The following is a 19376-nucleotide window of genomic DNA, read 5'->3' as shown; positions in this document are numbered from 1 at the left end:
ATTTTGAAATTTTCACTTTCTGATAAATGGAATTTTCAAAAATTTCAGCTCTCGTTTAGCTCACAAGGAACCCTCTTGACTTGAGGTGTCACACTCCAATTTGAACGGGACTGCGATTATTGGAAAGAGCATAGGTAGTCTAAAAATCCCCAAAACCAAATTTCCAGCTGCCCAAGTTCATTTTTCGATTTTTGGCGAATTTTTGAAAATTCAAAATTGACTGTTTTTGGCGATTTGTGCCTTTTTTTTAAAGGTACGTACTTGATCAGTAAAAATGATCAAAATAAGTCCCAAAACTAATGTTAATTACCCAAATCCAAAATTTCACCATTTCTAGCCATTCTGGAGCCTCCAGCGCGATTTTTCAATTATTCCAGAATTTTGAATTTGCTCCAGAACGCGTGAATATGAAGTTGGGCAGCTAAAAATCGAGTTGTATATTACACTCGACCTGTTTAACGAGTTTATCCACATTTGAGCCGATTTCGAGAGTGACACCTCAAGAGTGGGGTTTTGACCAGCTTTTTTCAAAATTAAAAAATCCAAAAAATCAAAAGTTTCCCGTTTGTGTGGAGATTTTTGAAATTCACGCGAATCGGTGTATTTTGTCCAAAACTAACCTTCCAAATCCAAATTTCACAATTTCTTGTCGTTCTGGAGCCTCCAGAACGATTTTTCAATTTCTCCAGAATTTTGAATTTGCTCCAGCAGGCGTGAATATGCAGCTAGGCAGGTAAAAATCGAGTTGTGTATTATACTCGACCTGTTTAACGAGTTTATCTACATTTGAGCCGGTTTTGGGAGTGACACCTCAAGAGTGGGTTTTCGACCAGTTTTTTTCAAAATTAAAAAATCAAAAAAATCAAAAGTTTCCCGTTTGTGAGGAAATTTTTGAAATTTGTGCGAATCGCTGTATTTTTTCAAGAACTAGCCCCCGGAGCGCAAATTCTACCATTTCCAGCCGTTTTGGAGCGAGAGTGACACCTCAAAAAACTACTGGGCAGCTGAAAATTTGGTTTTGGGGGTTTTAGACTATGCTCTTTCCAAAAATCGCAGTCCCGTTCAAATCGGAGTGTGACACCTCAAGAGGTTCCCTTGTCAAATATTTTTATTCTTCAAAATTGAACATTTCTAAATATCTATCCATAAAAAATATTCAAACCAATAAACTCTTTTTTTTTCTCTCAAAACACAAATTTTTGGAAGCTTTCGCCCCAGAAATTTCTGGAAAGAAGTGATTCAAATTTCTAAAATTTCAAAGTTCTCCACCAAAAAAAAGCTTCTTGCTTAAAAAACATTGTCTTAAATATGATTTTGTCACTTCTCAAAATACGAATTTTCGAAAGTTTCAGCCCAAAAAAAACCTATCATAAAAGCTTTTGAAAATTCGAAAAGGAAAAATGAAAGGTATCAGCTCACGTCACCCTCCCCTATTCTTCACAATTGAGCTGCAATTTCAAGGTGATTTGCCCACGCTAGAAGTAAACACAGCTTAAAATATTCGTACCTTTTGATTGTGTGCTCCAAGCACCATTGGAAACCATCACCATCAGCTGTAAAAGGCTGGGAACGAAAATTTTCTCGTCTCGCGCAAAGATCCGAATAATTGTCGATTATCCATGTGTAGGTATAATTTTGCTCATCCAAACTCATAGTAGTTCCGACTTCTGCACAAGTAATGGGCTTTGGGACATTGAAATTGGACATACTTCAGACAGCGAACTCGCAGCCAAGTTTGAAGAACTGTAAATGTCTAAAATAAATTCAAGGTCAGCACAGAATCAGACCAGACTAATAATTAGCAGCACTCGAAATGAACCTAGGAGTGTTTTAAAATTATCACTTTATTTAACGTAGGGACATACTCACCAGGAATAAAAATTCGGGCTTCCAGATTTCGAATAAGACCGGTTTAATTTAGCTACACAATTTTTCCTTGATAAATGATTCGATAATAACAGTGAACTGCAGATGACTCCGTTTGAATGGTCGTAATTAAAAATACTTCACCAAAATAAACACACGAAAATGCAATCAATTTCTATACGCCAGATAACTTCAACAAATTAGTCTTATCAAACTTGTAAGATAAACACGGACATAATCAATTCATTACGTAATTATACATAGGTACAGTTATATAGACGTATAGGTCTAGGTCGTAGACACGAAACAAAGCGAATTTCATCTGATAACACCTCCAATCAAATCACTATAATTGCCGGCCGTTAGAGTGTTAGCGCTCTTAAGCGTTCCAGATATTAATAGGTAGTAGGTACCTTCTTAATTATAGAGCTTTTTTGGGTTAAATTCTGAGATTTTACTCTTCGAAAAACCGTTAAAATTGTACGTTTACGCAATTTCAACGAAGTAAAATCTCAGAATTTGACCCAATTACGAAAATTACAGGCATCAAATGAAAATTTATTCAGCCTTTGCTAGTGAGTTTCAAATGTAAATTATTTAATTTATTCGAAAAAATATGCATAAACGCCATTTTTTGGGGTGCCAAAGGAGGGGGAGGCTCTAAAAAAAAGGGTTCAAAATTACTAATAAATAGAGAGAGCTTAATTGAACTTTTTCATCTGAATAATTGAATTTATATACCTCAAAACGTTACGTTTGGCGAAAATCGTGGATTTCTAGATTTCCGGGGTTCCCAAAATATCGAAATTACGAAAAATTGAAAAATTGGGTTTTTGAGCTCAACAGCCTAAAATTTGATTAGGCTCAAAATTTGACAGGATGGAAGTCTTTCAGATACTAATAAACTGTAAAAAGCTTTTCAGCGGGGTTCAAAGGGGTAGGTTCAGAATGGTGATTACGAAATTTTCCAAAAATTGAACCCCCCGCGGCCGCCCCTCATTTCTGCCCCACAGAATTGAAAATATAACTTTTATATATCGGGTTCAAACAGATATTTTACGCTAAAAAAGTTTTTGAAAATAATACTCAGCAGTGGTTCCTAAAATTATTTTTTTATTCGCAACTTTGGGAACCCCTGGAGCCCAAAAAATGACCATTTTGCGTTAACTAACCACGGATTCGTATTTGAGACATTATTACAACATTTTAAGAGTGGTCGAGTCGATAACTGCGGCCTGCGGGGGCCCAAAAAATGGCCTTATCGGGACTTCTCCTTTCGCGAGAAATTAAATATCTACCTACCTACCTACCTGTACCTACCTACTACTAGTACTTCGACAAAAATGTTTTTCGAGCTTTTCTGAAGAATTTTGAACCTGAAATGGAATCATGCATTTTGGAATAGGTAACTGAATGTGTCAAAATATGTACGTTAAAATATTGTAGAAAATTCAACTTTTGTGAATTTTTATAATAAAACTTCCACCCATTTTGAAGTTTTAAACAATAATTGGTTTTCTCGTATAAATAATTCTTACTTCGTCAAGTCCCATACTTATTACTTCTTCGATACCTAGTTTCCAAAAATCAATCAAATTTAAGGCTGAAATTTTTCGAAAACAATCATGGCTCAATTTTAGACTCAAAATTCTTCGAAAGTGCTCAAAAAAGTACCTATTGATGGAAAGTATTGAAGATCTATATCAAAATTTTAACCTATTTTGAAAATTTGCATGAAACATTTTCTTTCAAAAACCATGACCCATAATTAAAATTCTTTAAAAATACTCAAAAAAAATTTTCGTTGAAATACACTAGGCAACAATTTTTGACCTTTTTTTTGTTTTCGGGTTGAAAATGGGCTTAATCGATAGTTTAGACCCTAAAACAAAAAACAGAGTGGGATTTTTCAATTTGAGTTGTTTTTGTGGTCAGGAGAGATGATCAAAGTTGCAAAAATGACCGTTTTTGCCCTATTTCGCGAGTTTGTGTCGGCATCAGTATTCAGTTTAAAAAAAAAACAAGGTCATACTCGGATTCTACTCACTTTTTTAAGTAAACATCTTTACCGGATTTTTGATTTTCGAACATTCAAGCGCATACGGAAGATATTCGTTTGTAACACGAGATTTTTAATGCAGGAGAGCCTCACCCGCGCGAACACGGTTCCGCGCCACGATTACGTCGTGGAGTAACGCCAGCGTTGCGCGCTCCGAGTTTTAAAATATGTTTCAAACAAAAATCTTCCGGATACGCTTCAATGTTCGAAAATCAAAAATCTGGTAAAGATGTTTTCATAAAAAAGTGCGTAGAATCCGAATATGACCTTGGTTTTTTTTGAAACATGATACTGATGTCTCCACAAACTCGTGAAATAGGGCAAAAACGGCCATTTTCGCAACTTTGATATTCTCTCCTGACTACAAAAACAACTCAAATTGAAAAACCTCACTCTGTTTTTTGTTTTAGGGTCCAAACTATCGATTAAGCCCATTTTCAACCCGAAAACAAATATGCCGTTGCCTAGTGATATTTACACATTTATCGCAAAATTTTAACCCATTTTAATTGATCAATGATCATGTACGACAGTTTTTCAGAAATTCAAAAAACCAAGACCCAATGTCACGTTTAAAATTTATTTTAATAAAATGCTCAAAAAAGTTTTCGTCGAAATGATAATATATAAAAATTTCCCGCAAAATTTCACCATTTTTTGAAAGATTGAAAAAAAATATGTCCAAATTTTGGGCTGAAAATTCATCAAAAAATGCTCAAATAAATTTTCATCAAAATATTAAAAAATTTCCCGCAAAATTTCACCAATTTTTGAAAGATTGAAAAAAAATATGTCCAAATTTTGGGCAGAAAATTCATCAAAAAATGCCCAAACAAATTTTCATCGAAATATTGAAAAATTTCACCCATTTTTGAAAGATTGAAAAAAAAATATGTCCTTTGTTATAGTAGCTTTAGGTATTATCCGGTGAGGTAGTAGATATCAGCATGATCTATCCCTGAAGTTAGCTAAGAAATATTCCCTAGGCAGTGAATATTTACTCGTCATCCCTGACTAGCTCAGATAGGAAACTTCGGCAATAACCTACTCACTATAAGCACATTGTCCAGTTCTTCACCAAATAAAAACAATCATATATTCATGCTAATCGATATGTTTATTGAATGATATACCGATCGAGATACATACAAAATAATAAAGGGTAATTAAAACTAGGTATTATTATGTAATTCAATACGAGTGCACACTCGTATCGAGTAAAGTTTAATCTACATGTAACCACTTGAGTTTTAGCCCAAGTGATTACGTGCTACTTTTGCTACCCTAATCTAACTAAAACATGGTGAAACTATGTCTTTCGTCTGAGATAAAATAAGTATCTCCTATACAGCCACTGATGCTAGGTGTATAATTACTAATTTTATGCATCTCAATTAATTATGATTTATCTATAATTAATTACCTTAGACTTACTTGGACACTATGCATTTTTCCTACCTCTTCTGAAGCACTAACCAAAACTATAGGTGCATAGGTAGGAACATCTATCTATAGGCTCGATGTATAGACGAGAAATACTTTCGATGTCCAGAAAATTGAAGTGTATTCAAAAGAACTGTATTTAATAATAATTAATTAAAACGTTCAGAGAAACACTAATTACCACGCTGAAGGTGGGTAAAACATAAAAAAGGACAAGCAGGGGAGAACCCCATTTGTTCTCACACATTCATTGTGTCGATATAGCTAACACACATCATTTTGAGGAGGAACAAGTTACCGCGGAGTTACAAGACCAAGTAAAGTTTGTGGCTCGCCAAAGCAACTTTGTGCTTAGAAAATATTCATCAAAAGAATAGATCATTCGGCGGGAACGAATGATCTGATCGTATTATCATACGATAGTTAGGGGGATCCTTCCAGTTATTTAGGGATCCTATGAGCGCACGTATAAGTTTAGAAGAATTTATCACGTTACCCTACTTACAGTATATGGAATAAAGCGCAGACTCTATTATAGAAACATATGCAGAAGCTTCTTGTAAGGGGAAAATTACGCGAATGATCACCTAAGCGGTGAGGGCAATCCTACTCCTCTCAAATTTTGTGCTGAAAATTCATCAAAAATGTTCAAAAAAATGACACATCGAAATATTAGAAAAATTCCCGCAAAATTTGACTCATTTTTGAAAGATGCAAAAAAAATCATGACCAAATTTTGAGCTGAAATTGTTCATAAAAACATTTCAAAATTTTACCCCTTTTGATAGGTTGCAAGGTCATCTACGAATGTTGCCGACTTGCAAACGCCTGCATACCCTACAATTTTTGTACAAAATTTGTCCAAAAATCAGTCTTGAGGGCCAATAGCGCCCAATAGTAATTTCTGGCAAAAAACACAAGACTTTTTGTAAACTTTTGAAAAAATAAACATTTTTGACAATTTCGGGCAAAAAGCAAGATTTTTACGATTTTAGCCAAAAGAAGCACTTTTTGAATACTTTTAGTAATTTCTGTCAAAACACGATCATATTGGATAATTTTTGTGTAAAAAGAGAAAATTTTCAACGATTTTGCTCAGAATTGAGAATTTCTATCAAATGACAGGAAGTTGACAAATTCTTCTCAAGCGAACATAACCTTCATGTTGGAATAAAAAGGAAGAAATGTGCTTCGCAAATTTTTTAGTCATCCTGTATGCGGGTCAAAAATTTTACAAAAAATACACCATTTGCAAGGTCTCGTTGTCAAAAACTGAAAACAATTTAATTCATTTCGTGATGCTCAAAGAAAGACGTGACGAAACATCAGATGCTGTATGAAATGTTGACAAGAATTTTTCCACATAAACGTATAATTACTGAAGTAAAATGGCACATTTGTAGCTTATATGTAACTTTAGAAACAAAATTCCTGGAAAAAGGTAGAATAAAAAGCTATCTATATTATTAAGTACTTTAGTATAAATATTTGTATCATACATTAAATTCGAGAGAATATACATACAAACAAAATACGAGTACATATGATTGAATCGATAAAATACATGCATAAAAAATTGCAGAAATTTTGGACAAAATTTAATAAACACAAAATCATTACGAAGCATGAAATTTATCACATTTTTTAGAACTGAATATCGCTCACGAAGGGAAACAGGAAGAGGTTGAGAAAAATGAGTCGGTCTCGTTACTTAAAATTCAACGCTCCAAAAACATTTCATCTGTTTGAATTTTTTTTTTCTGACGAGAATCTTCAAAATGAAAATCACACATTACGTACCTACATATCGATATAACCGATTCTTTTTTGTCACCCATTTATAATCATGAAAATGTCCATTCTTCCATTTTTTCACAAAAAACATTCAACATTTTCAATAAGTACTCAAACACGAAAAGTGATCAAATCATTTGTAACTTCAGCGTTTTTTAAATCCATGACCAAAATTTTACATTCCCAACACCACTGCCGATTCAGAATACAAGACGTAAAAATCGTAGATTGTACTTACCTACCTACTTATAATTATTATATAATATGTAATCCATTACTCCTTATTCAAAAATTCAGCCAGCATATCGCACATCAACCCGGGATGAGACGTTTTCAAAACCTCCAAAATTTCATCGCTTTTGAAGTCATCGCCATTGGTAGCATTTCGCTTAATGTATCGGATGGCGAGCGTCTTCAACTCTTTGGCACGATGCATATCTGCCAATATTAGAATCTTGAGTGCGTTGTCTGGGGCTAATTTCTTGTACAAAACTTTTTCGCACATGATTCTCAATCCTTTGAGATCGTATTTATCAGCCACCGGTAATAACTCGAAGGCCGATTCGTTTAAATTTTGTGCCTTTCCGGTGTAAATGTAGTACAACATTTCCTCAAAGGTTTCTCGCTCGATATCTGTAATGGTAATGTGATTATTTTGGCTTTCTTGCATATTGCTTTTGAACATGGCTCTGAAAACCGAACTGCGAGCAGCTAAGATCGCTTTATGAACGAGGTAATTTTTATCTTTAACTGAAATAGTCATATCGCTGAAGTCATCATCGTCGTTAAGAATCTGTTCGAGGTCACGTGAAAGGCTGCACTGGATAGTTTTAAACAGATCCGAGTCCGAAAAAGTAGAATTATCAGAACAAATATCGTTCGTTTTCAAGTACTTCAGGTGGTAAACAACATGTAATTTATCATCTCTTGCCAGAATATCCTTACATTTAGCAAGTGTACAAAAAAGCAGTTCAAAACGTCGAGGGGATCCATTATAGATAATCTTGAAGGAACCTTCTTTAGTTAGACGATCACTGATGCCTTTCATTGTATAAATCACTGAAGCTTTCAAATTTCCAGTTACAGGACTGTACTTTTTAAAATCATCGTCAGAAACAGGAAGCAAGACAAAAGAAACATGATCTTCATTCTGCGTCCTAAAATGAAGAAATATGTACATTTCACATTTCATGAATTTCATATTGATTGCCGAATATGATAAATTAACTTCAATAAACTAACCCTTAAAGACCCAAGCAAATCCTGAGATGTTATGAAAAAATGCTTTCAATTTCCTGAATAAGATCATCATCACAAGTATCACTTTTACTCACAGTTCACCCGTCACCCCCCAGCCCCTTGAAGTCACCTTGATAATGATAGACTTATTTCTTTGATTATCATCCAAAAAAATCGAAGAAGCAAAAAACCCGATTGGATCAATCTTGGAACTGAATGATTTAGTTTCACTAGATGTAATGAATGAGTGAAAGCATAATTCCAAAGAACACCTCACCCCTTTTTGGGGGACAAACATTGATAACAGTAGGTATAAAATACAGGGACCCATGCTCCATTTTTGGATGAACATATTGATGGATGAGCTTTCACAAAATGAAATCAAGAAATGTGAGTGCAGGGTAAACCAGAGCGTTTTTTTTACAAATTTGATAAACTTGTTTCAGAAAAAAAAACAACCAAAAAAACAGAGCATATGAATACGCAGAGTAAATAATACAGAAATATTCTGAAATTGGCCTGAAATGACAGTAACAAAAATTGAAAGGAACACAAATGCTCTTAATGGGGCATATGTTCAGAAAATGTACAATCCACCCGTCAAATCTGTTTAAGGGTAGAGGCACCAAATATGGACCACTTTTTTTTGGAGGATTGCCACTTGAAAACTATAGGAGGTAGAAACCTCCACAAAGGCTTAAAATGAAGTTCCATCTTTCCACTAACACTGTACAAAACTCCAGGGGTGAAGGTCAACTTTAAGTATATGTTTTTTTTTATTGTTGAGTGATGAGTGTCAAAATGACAGTTCAAAATTTTGGATGCCTAATATGGACCACCTATAAAATTTCAAAATAAACATACTTTCACATTTTTCAAAAGGTCATTGTAGCAGCTCCCTCTAAGAAATATGTGGCTGCTCATGCTAGTTACCAAAAATGTTTATTATTTTCGGTTGTTATTTATTTTTATCAAATATACATACGTTACAACTCAACGACTCATCAGCTCTTCCAATTTCATATGTACCATTATGGTACAAATTGGTGACCCCGACGTTCAAACGCCTACTCAACACAGCGATGGAATACGCCATTCCTAATCCAGTAACGCATATCACAAACAAAATCATCCGTAAGTAAACTTAATTTCAATCACTCTCAACAACGACAACGATGACGACAAAATCACTGACGACAGCGAAATCACTGACGCCACTTCGGCCAGAATAATTTCAATTTCAATCCACAAAATGATCAGCCTGGGAGCAAGAATCCGAAACAACGTGAAGTAGTGAGCCCCATACGCTTTGTGAAAATTCAATCGCCTCATCGGACAAATCAACCAACAATCTCAATGCAAATATCAACGATTCAACTATCAGTCTCCAGTAGTTCTCAATTCACAATCTGGTCAGACATTCTCATAGATGCAACCTCAATTGTCCTGAATCAGCATTTTTTCTTCAGAATCAACTTTCAACATCAGTCATCGACTACAACCAATTCAAAATCAACTCATTCTGCCTCATTGGTTTTCGAAATCGCAGCTTCTCCGCTGGAGGGGGAGTTATGTAGCAGCTCCCTCTAAGAAATATGTGGCTGCTCATTCTAGTTACCAAAAACATTTGTTATTATTTTCGGTTGTTATTTATTTTTATCAATTATACATACTTACGTTACAACTACAACTCAACAACTCATCAGCTCTTCCAATTTCATATGTACCATTATGGTACAGTCATGCAAAAAAAATTATTCTAAGCAGTTCAGGTTAATTTTGAATATTTTTTTCAAATTGTTGAATGACGAGTGTCAAAATGACAGTTCAAAATTTTGGATGCCTAATATGGACCACCTAAAGAATAATTTCAAAATAAACATATTTTTACGTTTCAAAACATCATATTTATTAGTAGAAATGAACAAAAAAAAGTATTTCAAGCATTCATCTTTTCAGCGGCTGTAAAAAATGAGTAAAAAATTCAATATCACAGGTGGTCCATATTAGCGCACCCTATAAAAAAAAACTTTGCACCAAAAATTTCTGTACATAACCTCATTTTTAGCAAAAACTGATCACTCCAGCAGAAACTACATCCTTTTTTGATATTATAAACATCAATGACATTTAGAAAATTACACCACATATCCCAGGAAAAAATGGATTAGATCTAATTATATATAAAATGGTTAGATCTAACTAGATATAGAAAATGTCCCTATCTAGATAGATCTAACTATATATAATTTGATCTAATTATATCCAGTTAGATCTATCTAGCTAGATAGAGACATTTTCTATATCTAGTTAGATCTAACCATGTTATTGGTCAATGTTCAGTTTTATTCATTTACATATAGAAGTCAAATCAAATCAACTTTATTTTTTGCAATAGGCAGCATAGCTGCATTTACAAAGTCGACTTATTTACTAACAATGTATAAAAAAATGAATAATAGAATGAAATAATATGAAAATTTAAAGAATGCACCATGTACAGCATTATAGAGGTGTGGGAATAGCACAGATACATATTTACATAAATGTCTTCGATAAAGCAATAGAATAATAAAAAAAAAACAGAACAAAGAAAAAACAGAAAACATAATTGCAATAGAAATACATTGAAAATAATTTTAGAATTATTTACAACATCACAAAATTATCGATCACAAAACAGAAATCTAAAAGAAACAATGATGCTGTATAAATGATCATCACTATTGAAGACGATAAATCAAAAATACAAGAAGTCACTGAAAGTTCAGTTTCAGATGCACTCAGTTATGTAACAGCGTCCATATACTCATCTATTGAATAGAATGCTTTTTTTAGCAGCCATTTTTTCAGAGTTTTAGAAAATAATTTTGTGCAAGTGATAACTTTGATTTCATTTGGAATTTTGTTATAAATTTTTGCAGCCATGAAGTCGATACTAACTTGGTAAAATTTAGTCCTGAATTGTGTGCTATGTAGTTGTTGGCTATTTCTAGTATAATGACTATGTTGAGGGGTATGTAATTTTACTACGCCCTTCTTCACAATTTGGGCTATCAGAAGTATGTATAAGCAGGGTAAGGTTAAAATTTCATTTGAAAGAAAGATGTTTTTGCATGATTCTGTGACTTGCATTCGATAGATGATTCTAATTGCCCGTTTTTGTATTACAAAAATTCTCTGCATAAGACTGATATTAGCGCCCCAAAACACCAAGCCATATGCCATATTAGATTGGAACAATCCATAATATGCCATTTTTAAAGTTTGCACATTGGTGACACCTTTTAATTGCCAAAGAAGATAATTTATTGATGATAATTTTCCAGCTAGATAGTCTATGTGATCAGTCCAAGTTAGACTGGAGTTGATATATACTCCCAGAAATTTTAGACATTCAACTCTATTGATAGACAGTGCCAAATTGAAATTTTGTGTGCTGTGACCAAAATAAATTAGGTTTGTTTTCTCAAGATTTAATTTCATTTTATTTATTCTGAACCATACTACCAAGTCATCCACAACCTGCTGCACTGAGACACCTATATTCATAGGAATTAGTGCTGTGGTGTCATCTGCAAATAGGATCAAGTTACTCCTTACATTTTTTGGAAGGTCATTGACATAATAAATAAAGAACAGAGGTCCTAATATTGACCCCTGTGGAACTCCTTGCTCAACTGGATATTGTTCAGAGAAATGGTATTCTCCATTTATATCTTCTGTCTTAACAATTTGAGTTCTATTTTTGAGAAAGGATGTGATCCAGTCCAAAGCCACCCCTCTAATACCATATTTTTCTAGTTTACCTCGCAATATTTTATGATTAATCATATCAAATGCTTTTGAAAGATCGCAAAATAGCCCTATAATGTCATTTTTGTTGTGGAGATTTTCCAAGATGTTGTGAATAAGTTGATAAATGGCACTTGTTGTGTTTTTGTTTTTGCAAAATCCATATTGGGAGCTGTGTAACAAATTATTATCACTGAAAAATTTTGATATACGTTTATAGAATAAGCTTTCTAGAACTTTGGAAAACACTGATGTTATGGAGATGGGTCTGTAGTTATTCATGGCACTTCTATCGCCCTTTTTGAACACAGGTGTCACGATATTGACCTTTAGGATATCTGGGAAGGCTCCTTCCTGAACAGACATGTTGAATAGGCTGGCTAATGGTTCAGCAATATATGGCGCTGATATTTTCAATATATAGGTATCAAGTCCATGGTAGTCTTTTGAATAGGAATTTTTGAGTGAGTTAATTACATTCATGACCTCAACTGAGTTTGTTGGTGCAATGAAGAATGTAGAAATATTGGGTGGGTTTAGATTATCCAAGGGATTTTCATCTTCCTTCAAGTTTTCTACCTTTGGTAAATTACAAAAGAATTTGTTTAAAGCAGAGGCAATTTCCAGTGGATTGGTTACCATGCGGTTTTGGTCCATAATATAATCTATACAGTTATCTTTTTTTTTTGTTTTGATAAGCTCCCAGGACGTTTTGTTCAAGTTTTTGGTGTTTTGGAGTTTTCTATCATTTGCAGTTTTTTTTGCATTTTCAATTAAAGTTTTATATTTTTGTTTAGTTATTTTATATTTTTCTTTTAGGTATGGGGAGTCAAAAGTCTTCTTCATGCTGTGAAGGTCCATTAAATTTTGCTTAACAGTTTTGATTTCAATTTGGGTGGGTAGGGGGAATTTTGTAGTACTTTTATGTTTCCCTTTCACGATGCCAAATGGGAATGACACATCATAGTGCAATAAAAACACGTTTAGGAAACTATGAAAAGCTGTATTAATGGTATCTGTTTCAGTCCAGCAGTTACTCCAATTCTCACCCTCAAGTAAGCTGAGAAAAGTTCCCTTGGTGGTGTCATTTATTATTCGTTGCTGAGGTTTTACATAATTTACTTCTTGTTCCTGTTCAGTGATATTGAGCATGAACATTACTCCCTCATGATCTGAAATATGTGTCTTACATACTTCTATTCTAAAAGGGGCATCAATATTACTCAAAAAATTGTCTAAACATGTTTTGGATCTGGTAGGTTTGTTGCATAGTAAGTTCATTTTATAGCAAGAGCATATATCTCGAAATATTGTTGCAGCATGACTATTTGATAGTGTGTTTATGTTGAAATCACCACCTATAATGTTTAGAAATCCATTTTTAGATGCAATAGATATGTTTGTAAGAAATACTATTCAAACATTTTAGATCTGACTGGATCTTCATAGATCTGACCAGATATAATGAGATCAATTCAGATATAATTTGATCAAATCTGATCTGAATAGATATGTTTGTAAGAAATACGATTAAAGCTTTTTAGATCCAATTGGATCTTAATATATATGACCAGATCTAATGGGACAAATTTATATCTAAGATGATCAACATTCAGATATAATTTTATCAAATCTGATCTATGTTGATCAATTTTTAGATCTAATTTGATCACATTAGATATGATCAGATACAATTAGATCTGTCCCATTTTTTCCCGGGATATATTATAATAAAAGTTGAAAAACACACTAAAAAAATTTTTCAGTGTCTCAAAACAGTTTTTTGTAAATTTCTCCGCGAGTTTTGACTTTACAGTTGTAATTTTTGTCTCATTCGTTTTTTTTGATGAAAAATACATCAGAATACATTTTTTCCTGACAGATTGCGCTAATTACCAACGAGAATGGGTGCTGGTCCATATTGCAGACTGGTCCATAATTGGTGCCCTTACCCTTATCACACCATGGATATTCTTTCTCGATATTTGTCACCAAATAGTTACTTCCCGCAAAGGTTAGCAGTTGGATTGCTTGTCTGCAGAAATATTGAAATAGGTTTATCTGCCACTGTGAAAAGCTTTACACAGTCAAATTGCAGCACTCTCTGGCATTTCATAATGTTCAAGCATTCATGAAGAGGTCACTATCCCTCCTCAATTATAGATAATGTAGTGTTCTACTTACATCATAAAAATTGCACGAGCAGAAGCCGTTGTTTACAATCATGATCTGAATCATGAAATTGCATCTAGCTTATGACTACTGGATTCAGGGGATTTGAGTTTCAGCAAAAAGCTTTCAACTGCTGTTCAGCCACAACTCTGAACTTATGACAATTTTGAGAAATTTCTGCTGAAGTCTATATTCTTTCTCGATATTTGTCAACCAATAGTAACAACCTGTAAAGGTTAGCAGTTGGATTGTTTGTCACTTATCGTCAGTAGAAATATCGAAATAGGTTTATCTATTGCTGTGAAAAGCTTTAGGTACATAGTCAAATTGCAGCACTTGCTGGTGATTGTAAACAATGGCTTCTGCTTGTGCAATTTTCATGATGTAGAACACTACCTACATTATCTATGATTGAGGAGGGATAGTGACCTCTTCATGAATGCTTGAACATTATGAAATGCCAGAGAGTGCTGCAATTTAACTGTGTAAAGCTTTTCACAGTGGCAGATAAACCAATTTCGATATTTCTGCGGACAAGCAATCCAACTTCTAATCTTTGTGGGAAGTAACTATTTGGTGACAAATATCGAGAAAGAATATCCATGGTGTGATAAACAGATTTGACAGGTGGATTGTACATTTTCTGAACATATGCCCCATTAACGTGGTCCTTCGGTCCTTGAGGGTTGCGTTTCACTTATCAAGGCAGAGAATTTCAATCTTTTTTTTTTCGTGTTCAAAAGTGCTAAAGTAAAAACTTTTTGCGCAGAACGATTAATATTAGTTTGTTTAATATAATAAAATATTTTAAAATGATAAAAACATTATAATAAGTACATTTGTTTAGTTATTTTGGAAGGTGTCCAGAATGACTGTTTTAAAGACATTTCTCCGCGAAAACTGAATGAAATTGGATGATTTTTGGATATGTTGTTCATGAAAGTGCCCTTGAGGCTGCTATGTTGCCCTTTTTTTTAAATTTGGAATTTTCATTCCAAATTTGAAAAAATGGGCAACTTAAAATCCAAATTTGAAAAAAAGGGCAACGTAGCAGCCTCAAGGGCACTTTCATGAACAACATATCCAAAAATCATCCAATTTCATTCAGTTTTTGTGGAGAAATCCCTTTAAAACCGAACGGATATCTCAAAATTCAACACTTACAAAAAAGAGCTAAAAATTCTTAATATACAGTTATTTAAATGCTTTAAAATATTTCATCTTATTAATTACACAATATACTAGCGATTTGATTGATTACATTTTCAATTTACTGCACTTGAACACGAAAACGAACAAAAATAATTTTGGTTTCAGATGCGCCTTGAGCCCATTGGTTATACTAAGATTAAAAAACGCAACACCCGAAGGACCACGTTAAGAGCATTTGTGTTCCTTTCAATTTTTGTTACTGTCATTTCAGGCCAATTTCAGAATATTTCTGTATTATTTACTCTGCGTATTCATGCTCTGTTTTTTCGTTTTTTTTCTGAAACAAGTTTATCAAATTTGTAAAAAAATGCTCTGGTCCACCCTGCACACACCTTTCTTGATTTCATTTTGTGAAAGCTCATCCATCAATATGTTCATCCAAAAATGAAGCATGGGTCCCTCTTTTTTATACCTACTTTTATCATCTTTAAAATGTTTATAAAAGAAACTGAAAATATAAATATTCTGTATTCTGTATTCTGTAATGTTTGCCCCCCAAAAAGGGGTGAGGTGTTCTTTGGAATCATGCTTTCACTCATTCATTACATCATTCAGTTCCAAGATTGACCCAATCAAGTTTCTTGCTTCTTCGATTTTGGACTATAATCAAATAAGTAAATAAGTCTATCATTATCAAGGTGGCTTCAAGGGGTGGGGGGGGGGTGAACTGTGAGTAAAAGTGATACTTGTGATGATCTTATTCAGGAAATTGAAAGCATTTTTTCATAACATCTCAGGATTTGCTTGGGTCTTTAAGGGTTAAAAGCCCTTTCTTCATAGTCAAAATTTGCATAGAAAGTCGACTTTACTCTTTTGGCAAAAAAATTTTCATTCGCCATAAGACAAAAAAAAACTGAAGGTATGTAAACAAATAAATTGTGAGAGGGATATATGGCACTCCTGTTAAGGAATATTAGGGACAGTGCCACCCAGCGGTGGTAACACTGGAAAGCGTCGATCTCTGGACAACGCGACTGGAGATCGGCGCTGCGGCCGTTATTACGTGTTGAACTAGTAGTTGGACGTGGTCAGTGTATATTTTATTCTAATTAGTGTGTTCTTTTAATAGGTGCGTCGTGGTGTCGCATTAGTGTATACGTTTACCTTATTTTAATGTGTTTATTTTATGTGTACTGTGTCTAACTTTACCGTGTATAATTAATCTGTGTTAACTGTAAGTAATTAGCCGAAGTAGGCACTGATTATAATGTTATATTTGATTGTCGTAACGTACGAATAAATAGTATTCAAGTACATCGCGTTCTCGTCTTATTACGTAGAGGTATATTATCCATAGCCGGGGTAAGTCAGTCATCCTCAGGGGTGCTTAATTATATCTATTACCTTTACAAAATCTCATTTTTTTGGTCCAAATTGCAAAAAATCCTACTGTTTTGTATAAATTGTAAAAAAAGACCCATTTTAGTCAGAATTGCTAAAAAAAAAAAAAACAGATTTTTGTCAAACTTGATAAGAATTCTAATTTTTAACCATTTTTTTGCCAAAAAAAAACAAGATGAGTTTTTTTCTTGTCAAAGTTTACTTTCTTTTTGTTTGCAAAAATTTGAAAATTGCAAGAAATTCTCACTTTTTTCTTATTTTTGGGAGAAATTCGTTCAGGGGAAATTAATTTGGGAAATTGGATTCGAGGATTCAGTAGGAACTTGGGAGAAAAAAATTTATTCGGCGCAATGAAAGTTGGTGATAATTGATGGGGGGGGGGGGGCAATTGTCTCAAAATCCATCATTTTTTAAAAATGAACAAACAAGGGAAGGGGATAAAAATCGTTGAAAATTATGATAAGAGATTTTTGAGAGAGGGAGAGGGAGAAATTCGACTGAAAATTTGCCGACTACTCAAAATTTTCATTTTTCATTTTGGATTTTCGTAACCCAAACGTGAATTTTTAAATATTATAAAACAAGAAAAAAATTAGCTCGAGGGAAGTAATAGGGGTAAATTTTTTTTACAATTTAATTTCGATCAGAGGCCTTGAAAAAACGTGTTTTTTTCAGGAAGTTGATGGGTGGGGGAGGGAATAGTATAGGTCCGAGCAAAGCGAGGGCTGAAACGTATTTTGAGGAAACTAAAAATAATGTTTTTTATGCCAACTGCCAAGAGTTCATATTTTGGCAGGAGGGGGCAAAAGCTCTTGAAAATTTGTACCTCGAAAGGCAAAAAAAGCGGTACCTTTTATTCGAGAAGTTTACGAAGAAAAAAAAATACACAGCCTGACTTCCTCAACCAATGAATACTCAAAAAGTAGGTACATAGGTTAGTAAGTACAACATTAAAATATTCATACCATGAGATTTTATGCTCCAAACACCACTTGAAATCATCACCAGCAGCTGAAAAAGGGGGAGATCGAAAGTTTTCTCGTGTTGCGGAAAGAACCGAATAGTTGTCGATTGTCCATGTATAGGTACAATTTTTCACGTTGAGATTCGACGCACAACCGAGTCCTTTAACTGCTGCCATTCTTCACGAGCTTAAATTCCACACAAGTTTGAAGAACTGTGAAATTACAAATAGGTATGTAAATTCAAGATGAACACAGAATCAGATCGGCAGACTAATGGTTAGCTGTAGGTAGGCTGTAGGAGTGTAGGTTACTTGAAAAACAATTATGAGTTTTACAGAAGTAGGTAACGCAAAACGCATTCAAGTTATCATTTTTATCTAACGTAGATAAAGGTATAGACGAGGTACTCACCCTTTAGTAAAAATCTGGAGCTTCGAAAACTCGGCTTAACAGTACAGTGAGCTTATTGAATATAGGTGAACAACCAACCAAATCAACTTCAATACCACACTTCAACAAATCCAACTAAACTTGGGAGATACGTAAATACATATGAGCGCAATCAATCAATACGTAATAATGCAAGATGTAGAAGTAAATAAAGATGCGATTGAGATGCGAATGCAAAATTGCAAAACGCTGACCTTAAAGACTACACGTGGCTGAGCGCGGGCATTTCGACTAAGTGTCTCGTGATGGCAACAGAAGGAAGTGCGGTGGTGTGGTGGGCACTGTTGGCAATGTTACCTGAATAAATATACAATCTAAAAGTATATCATCTATACGATTTATTTTTAGACTTCTTTAGCCTACTCGTATTCTTTTCGAAACCAAATTTCCTGAAATTTTTTATTCCTCTTTGGGCTAAAAATTCTTCGAAAAAGGTCGAAAATTACCTACTGATGAAAAGTTTTCATAATCTGTCAAAAATTTTAACCCATTTTGAAAATAGTCCAGTCATTTTAGCAAAATTTTTAGTCGAACCTCGAAAAAATTGGGGGCAAGCTGACTTTCACATCATTTGCTCAGATTGGGAGATCCGAAAATTAGCCAAATTTAAGGATAGAATTTTTCGAAAACAATCATTACTCAATTTTGGGCTAAAAATTCTCCAAAAAAGCTCGAAAAAGTATCGATGAAAATATGTTTTCACGATCTGTCAAAATTTAAAACAATCTTGAAAAGTTGCATGAAACATTATTCAAAAATTTAGAAAATCATAGACTAATTTATTTTGGACTGATAATTCTTCAAAAATGGTCAAAAAAAATGTTCGTCGAAATACTAACTGGAATTTTACGTAAAATTTTGACTTATTTTGACAGATTGCACGACACGTTTCCAAAAATAAAAAAAAATCATGATCAAATTTTGTACTGAAAATTCATCAAAAATGCTTTTAAAAAAATATTCGTCAAGCCATTTTTTTCAGGCAAAATTTTAACCCATTTGAAATCCTAATAATCATTACTCAAGTTTGAGCTGAAAAT

At 33.8% G+C, this 19376-nt stretch overlaps 1 protein-coding gene across 1 annotated transcript; it reads right to left on the bottom strand.

Annotated features, from left to right (window-relative positions):
- Positions 1 to 5023: 5023 nt before the first annotated feature.
- On the bottom strand, positions 5024 to 18518 carry LOC135837682 (speckle-type POZ protein-like). Its single transcript, XM_065353040.1, has 3 exons — positions 18298 to 18518; positions 17887 to 18098; positions 5024 to 8319 (listed from the first exon to the last, which is right to left on the bottom strand). Exons 2-3 carry the CDS (start codon positions 18060 to 18062, stop codon positions 7437 to 7439), a joined length of 1059 nt encoding a protein of 352 aa, XP_065209112.1. The 5' UTR covers positions 18063 to 18098; positions 18298 to 18518; the 3' UTR covers positions 5024 to 7436.
- Positions 18519 to 19376: the final 858 nt, after the last annotated feature.

The sequence above is a fragment of the Planococcus citri genome, chromosome 2 (assembly GCF_950023065.1).
Source record: "Planococcus citri chromosome 2, ihPlaCitr1.1, whole genome shotgun sequence".
Classification (NCBI taxonomy): domain Eukaryota; kingdom Metazoa; phylum Arthropoda; class Insecta; order Hemiptera; family Pseudococcidae; genus Planococcus; species Planococcus citri.
Note: the sequence above shows the minus strand (reverse complement) of the source record. Positions and strands in the feature narration are given on the sequence as shown.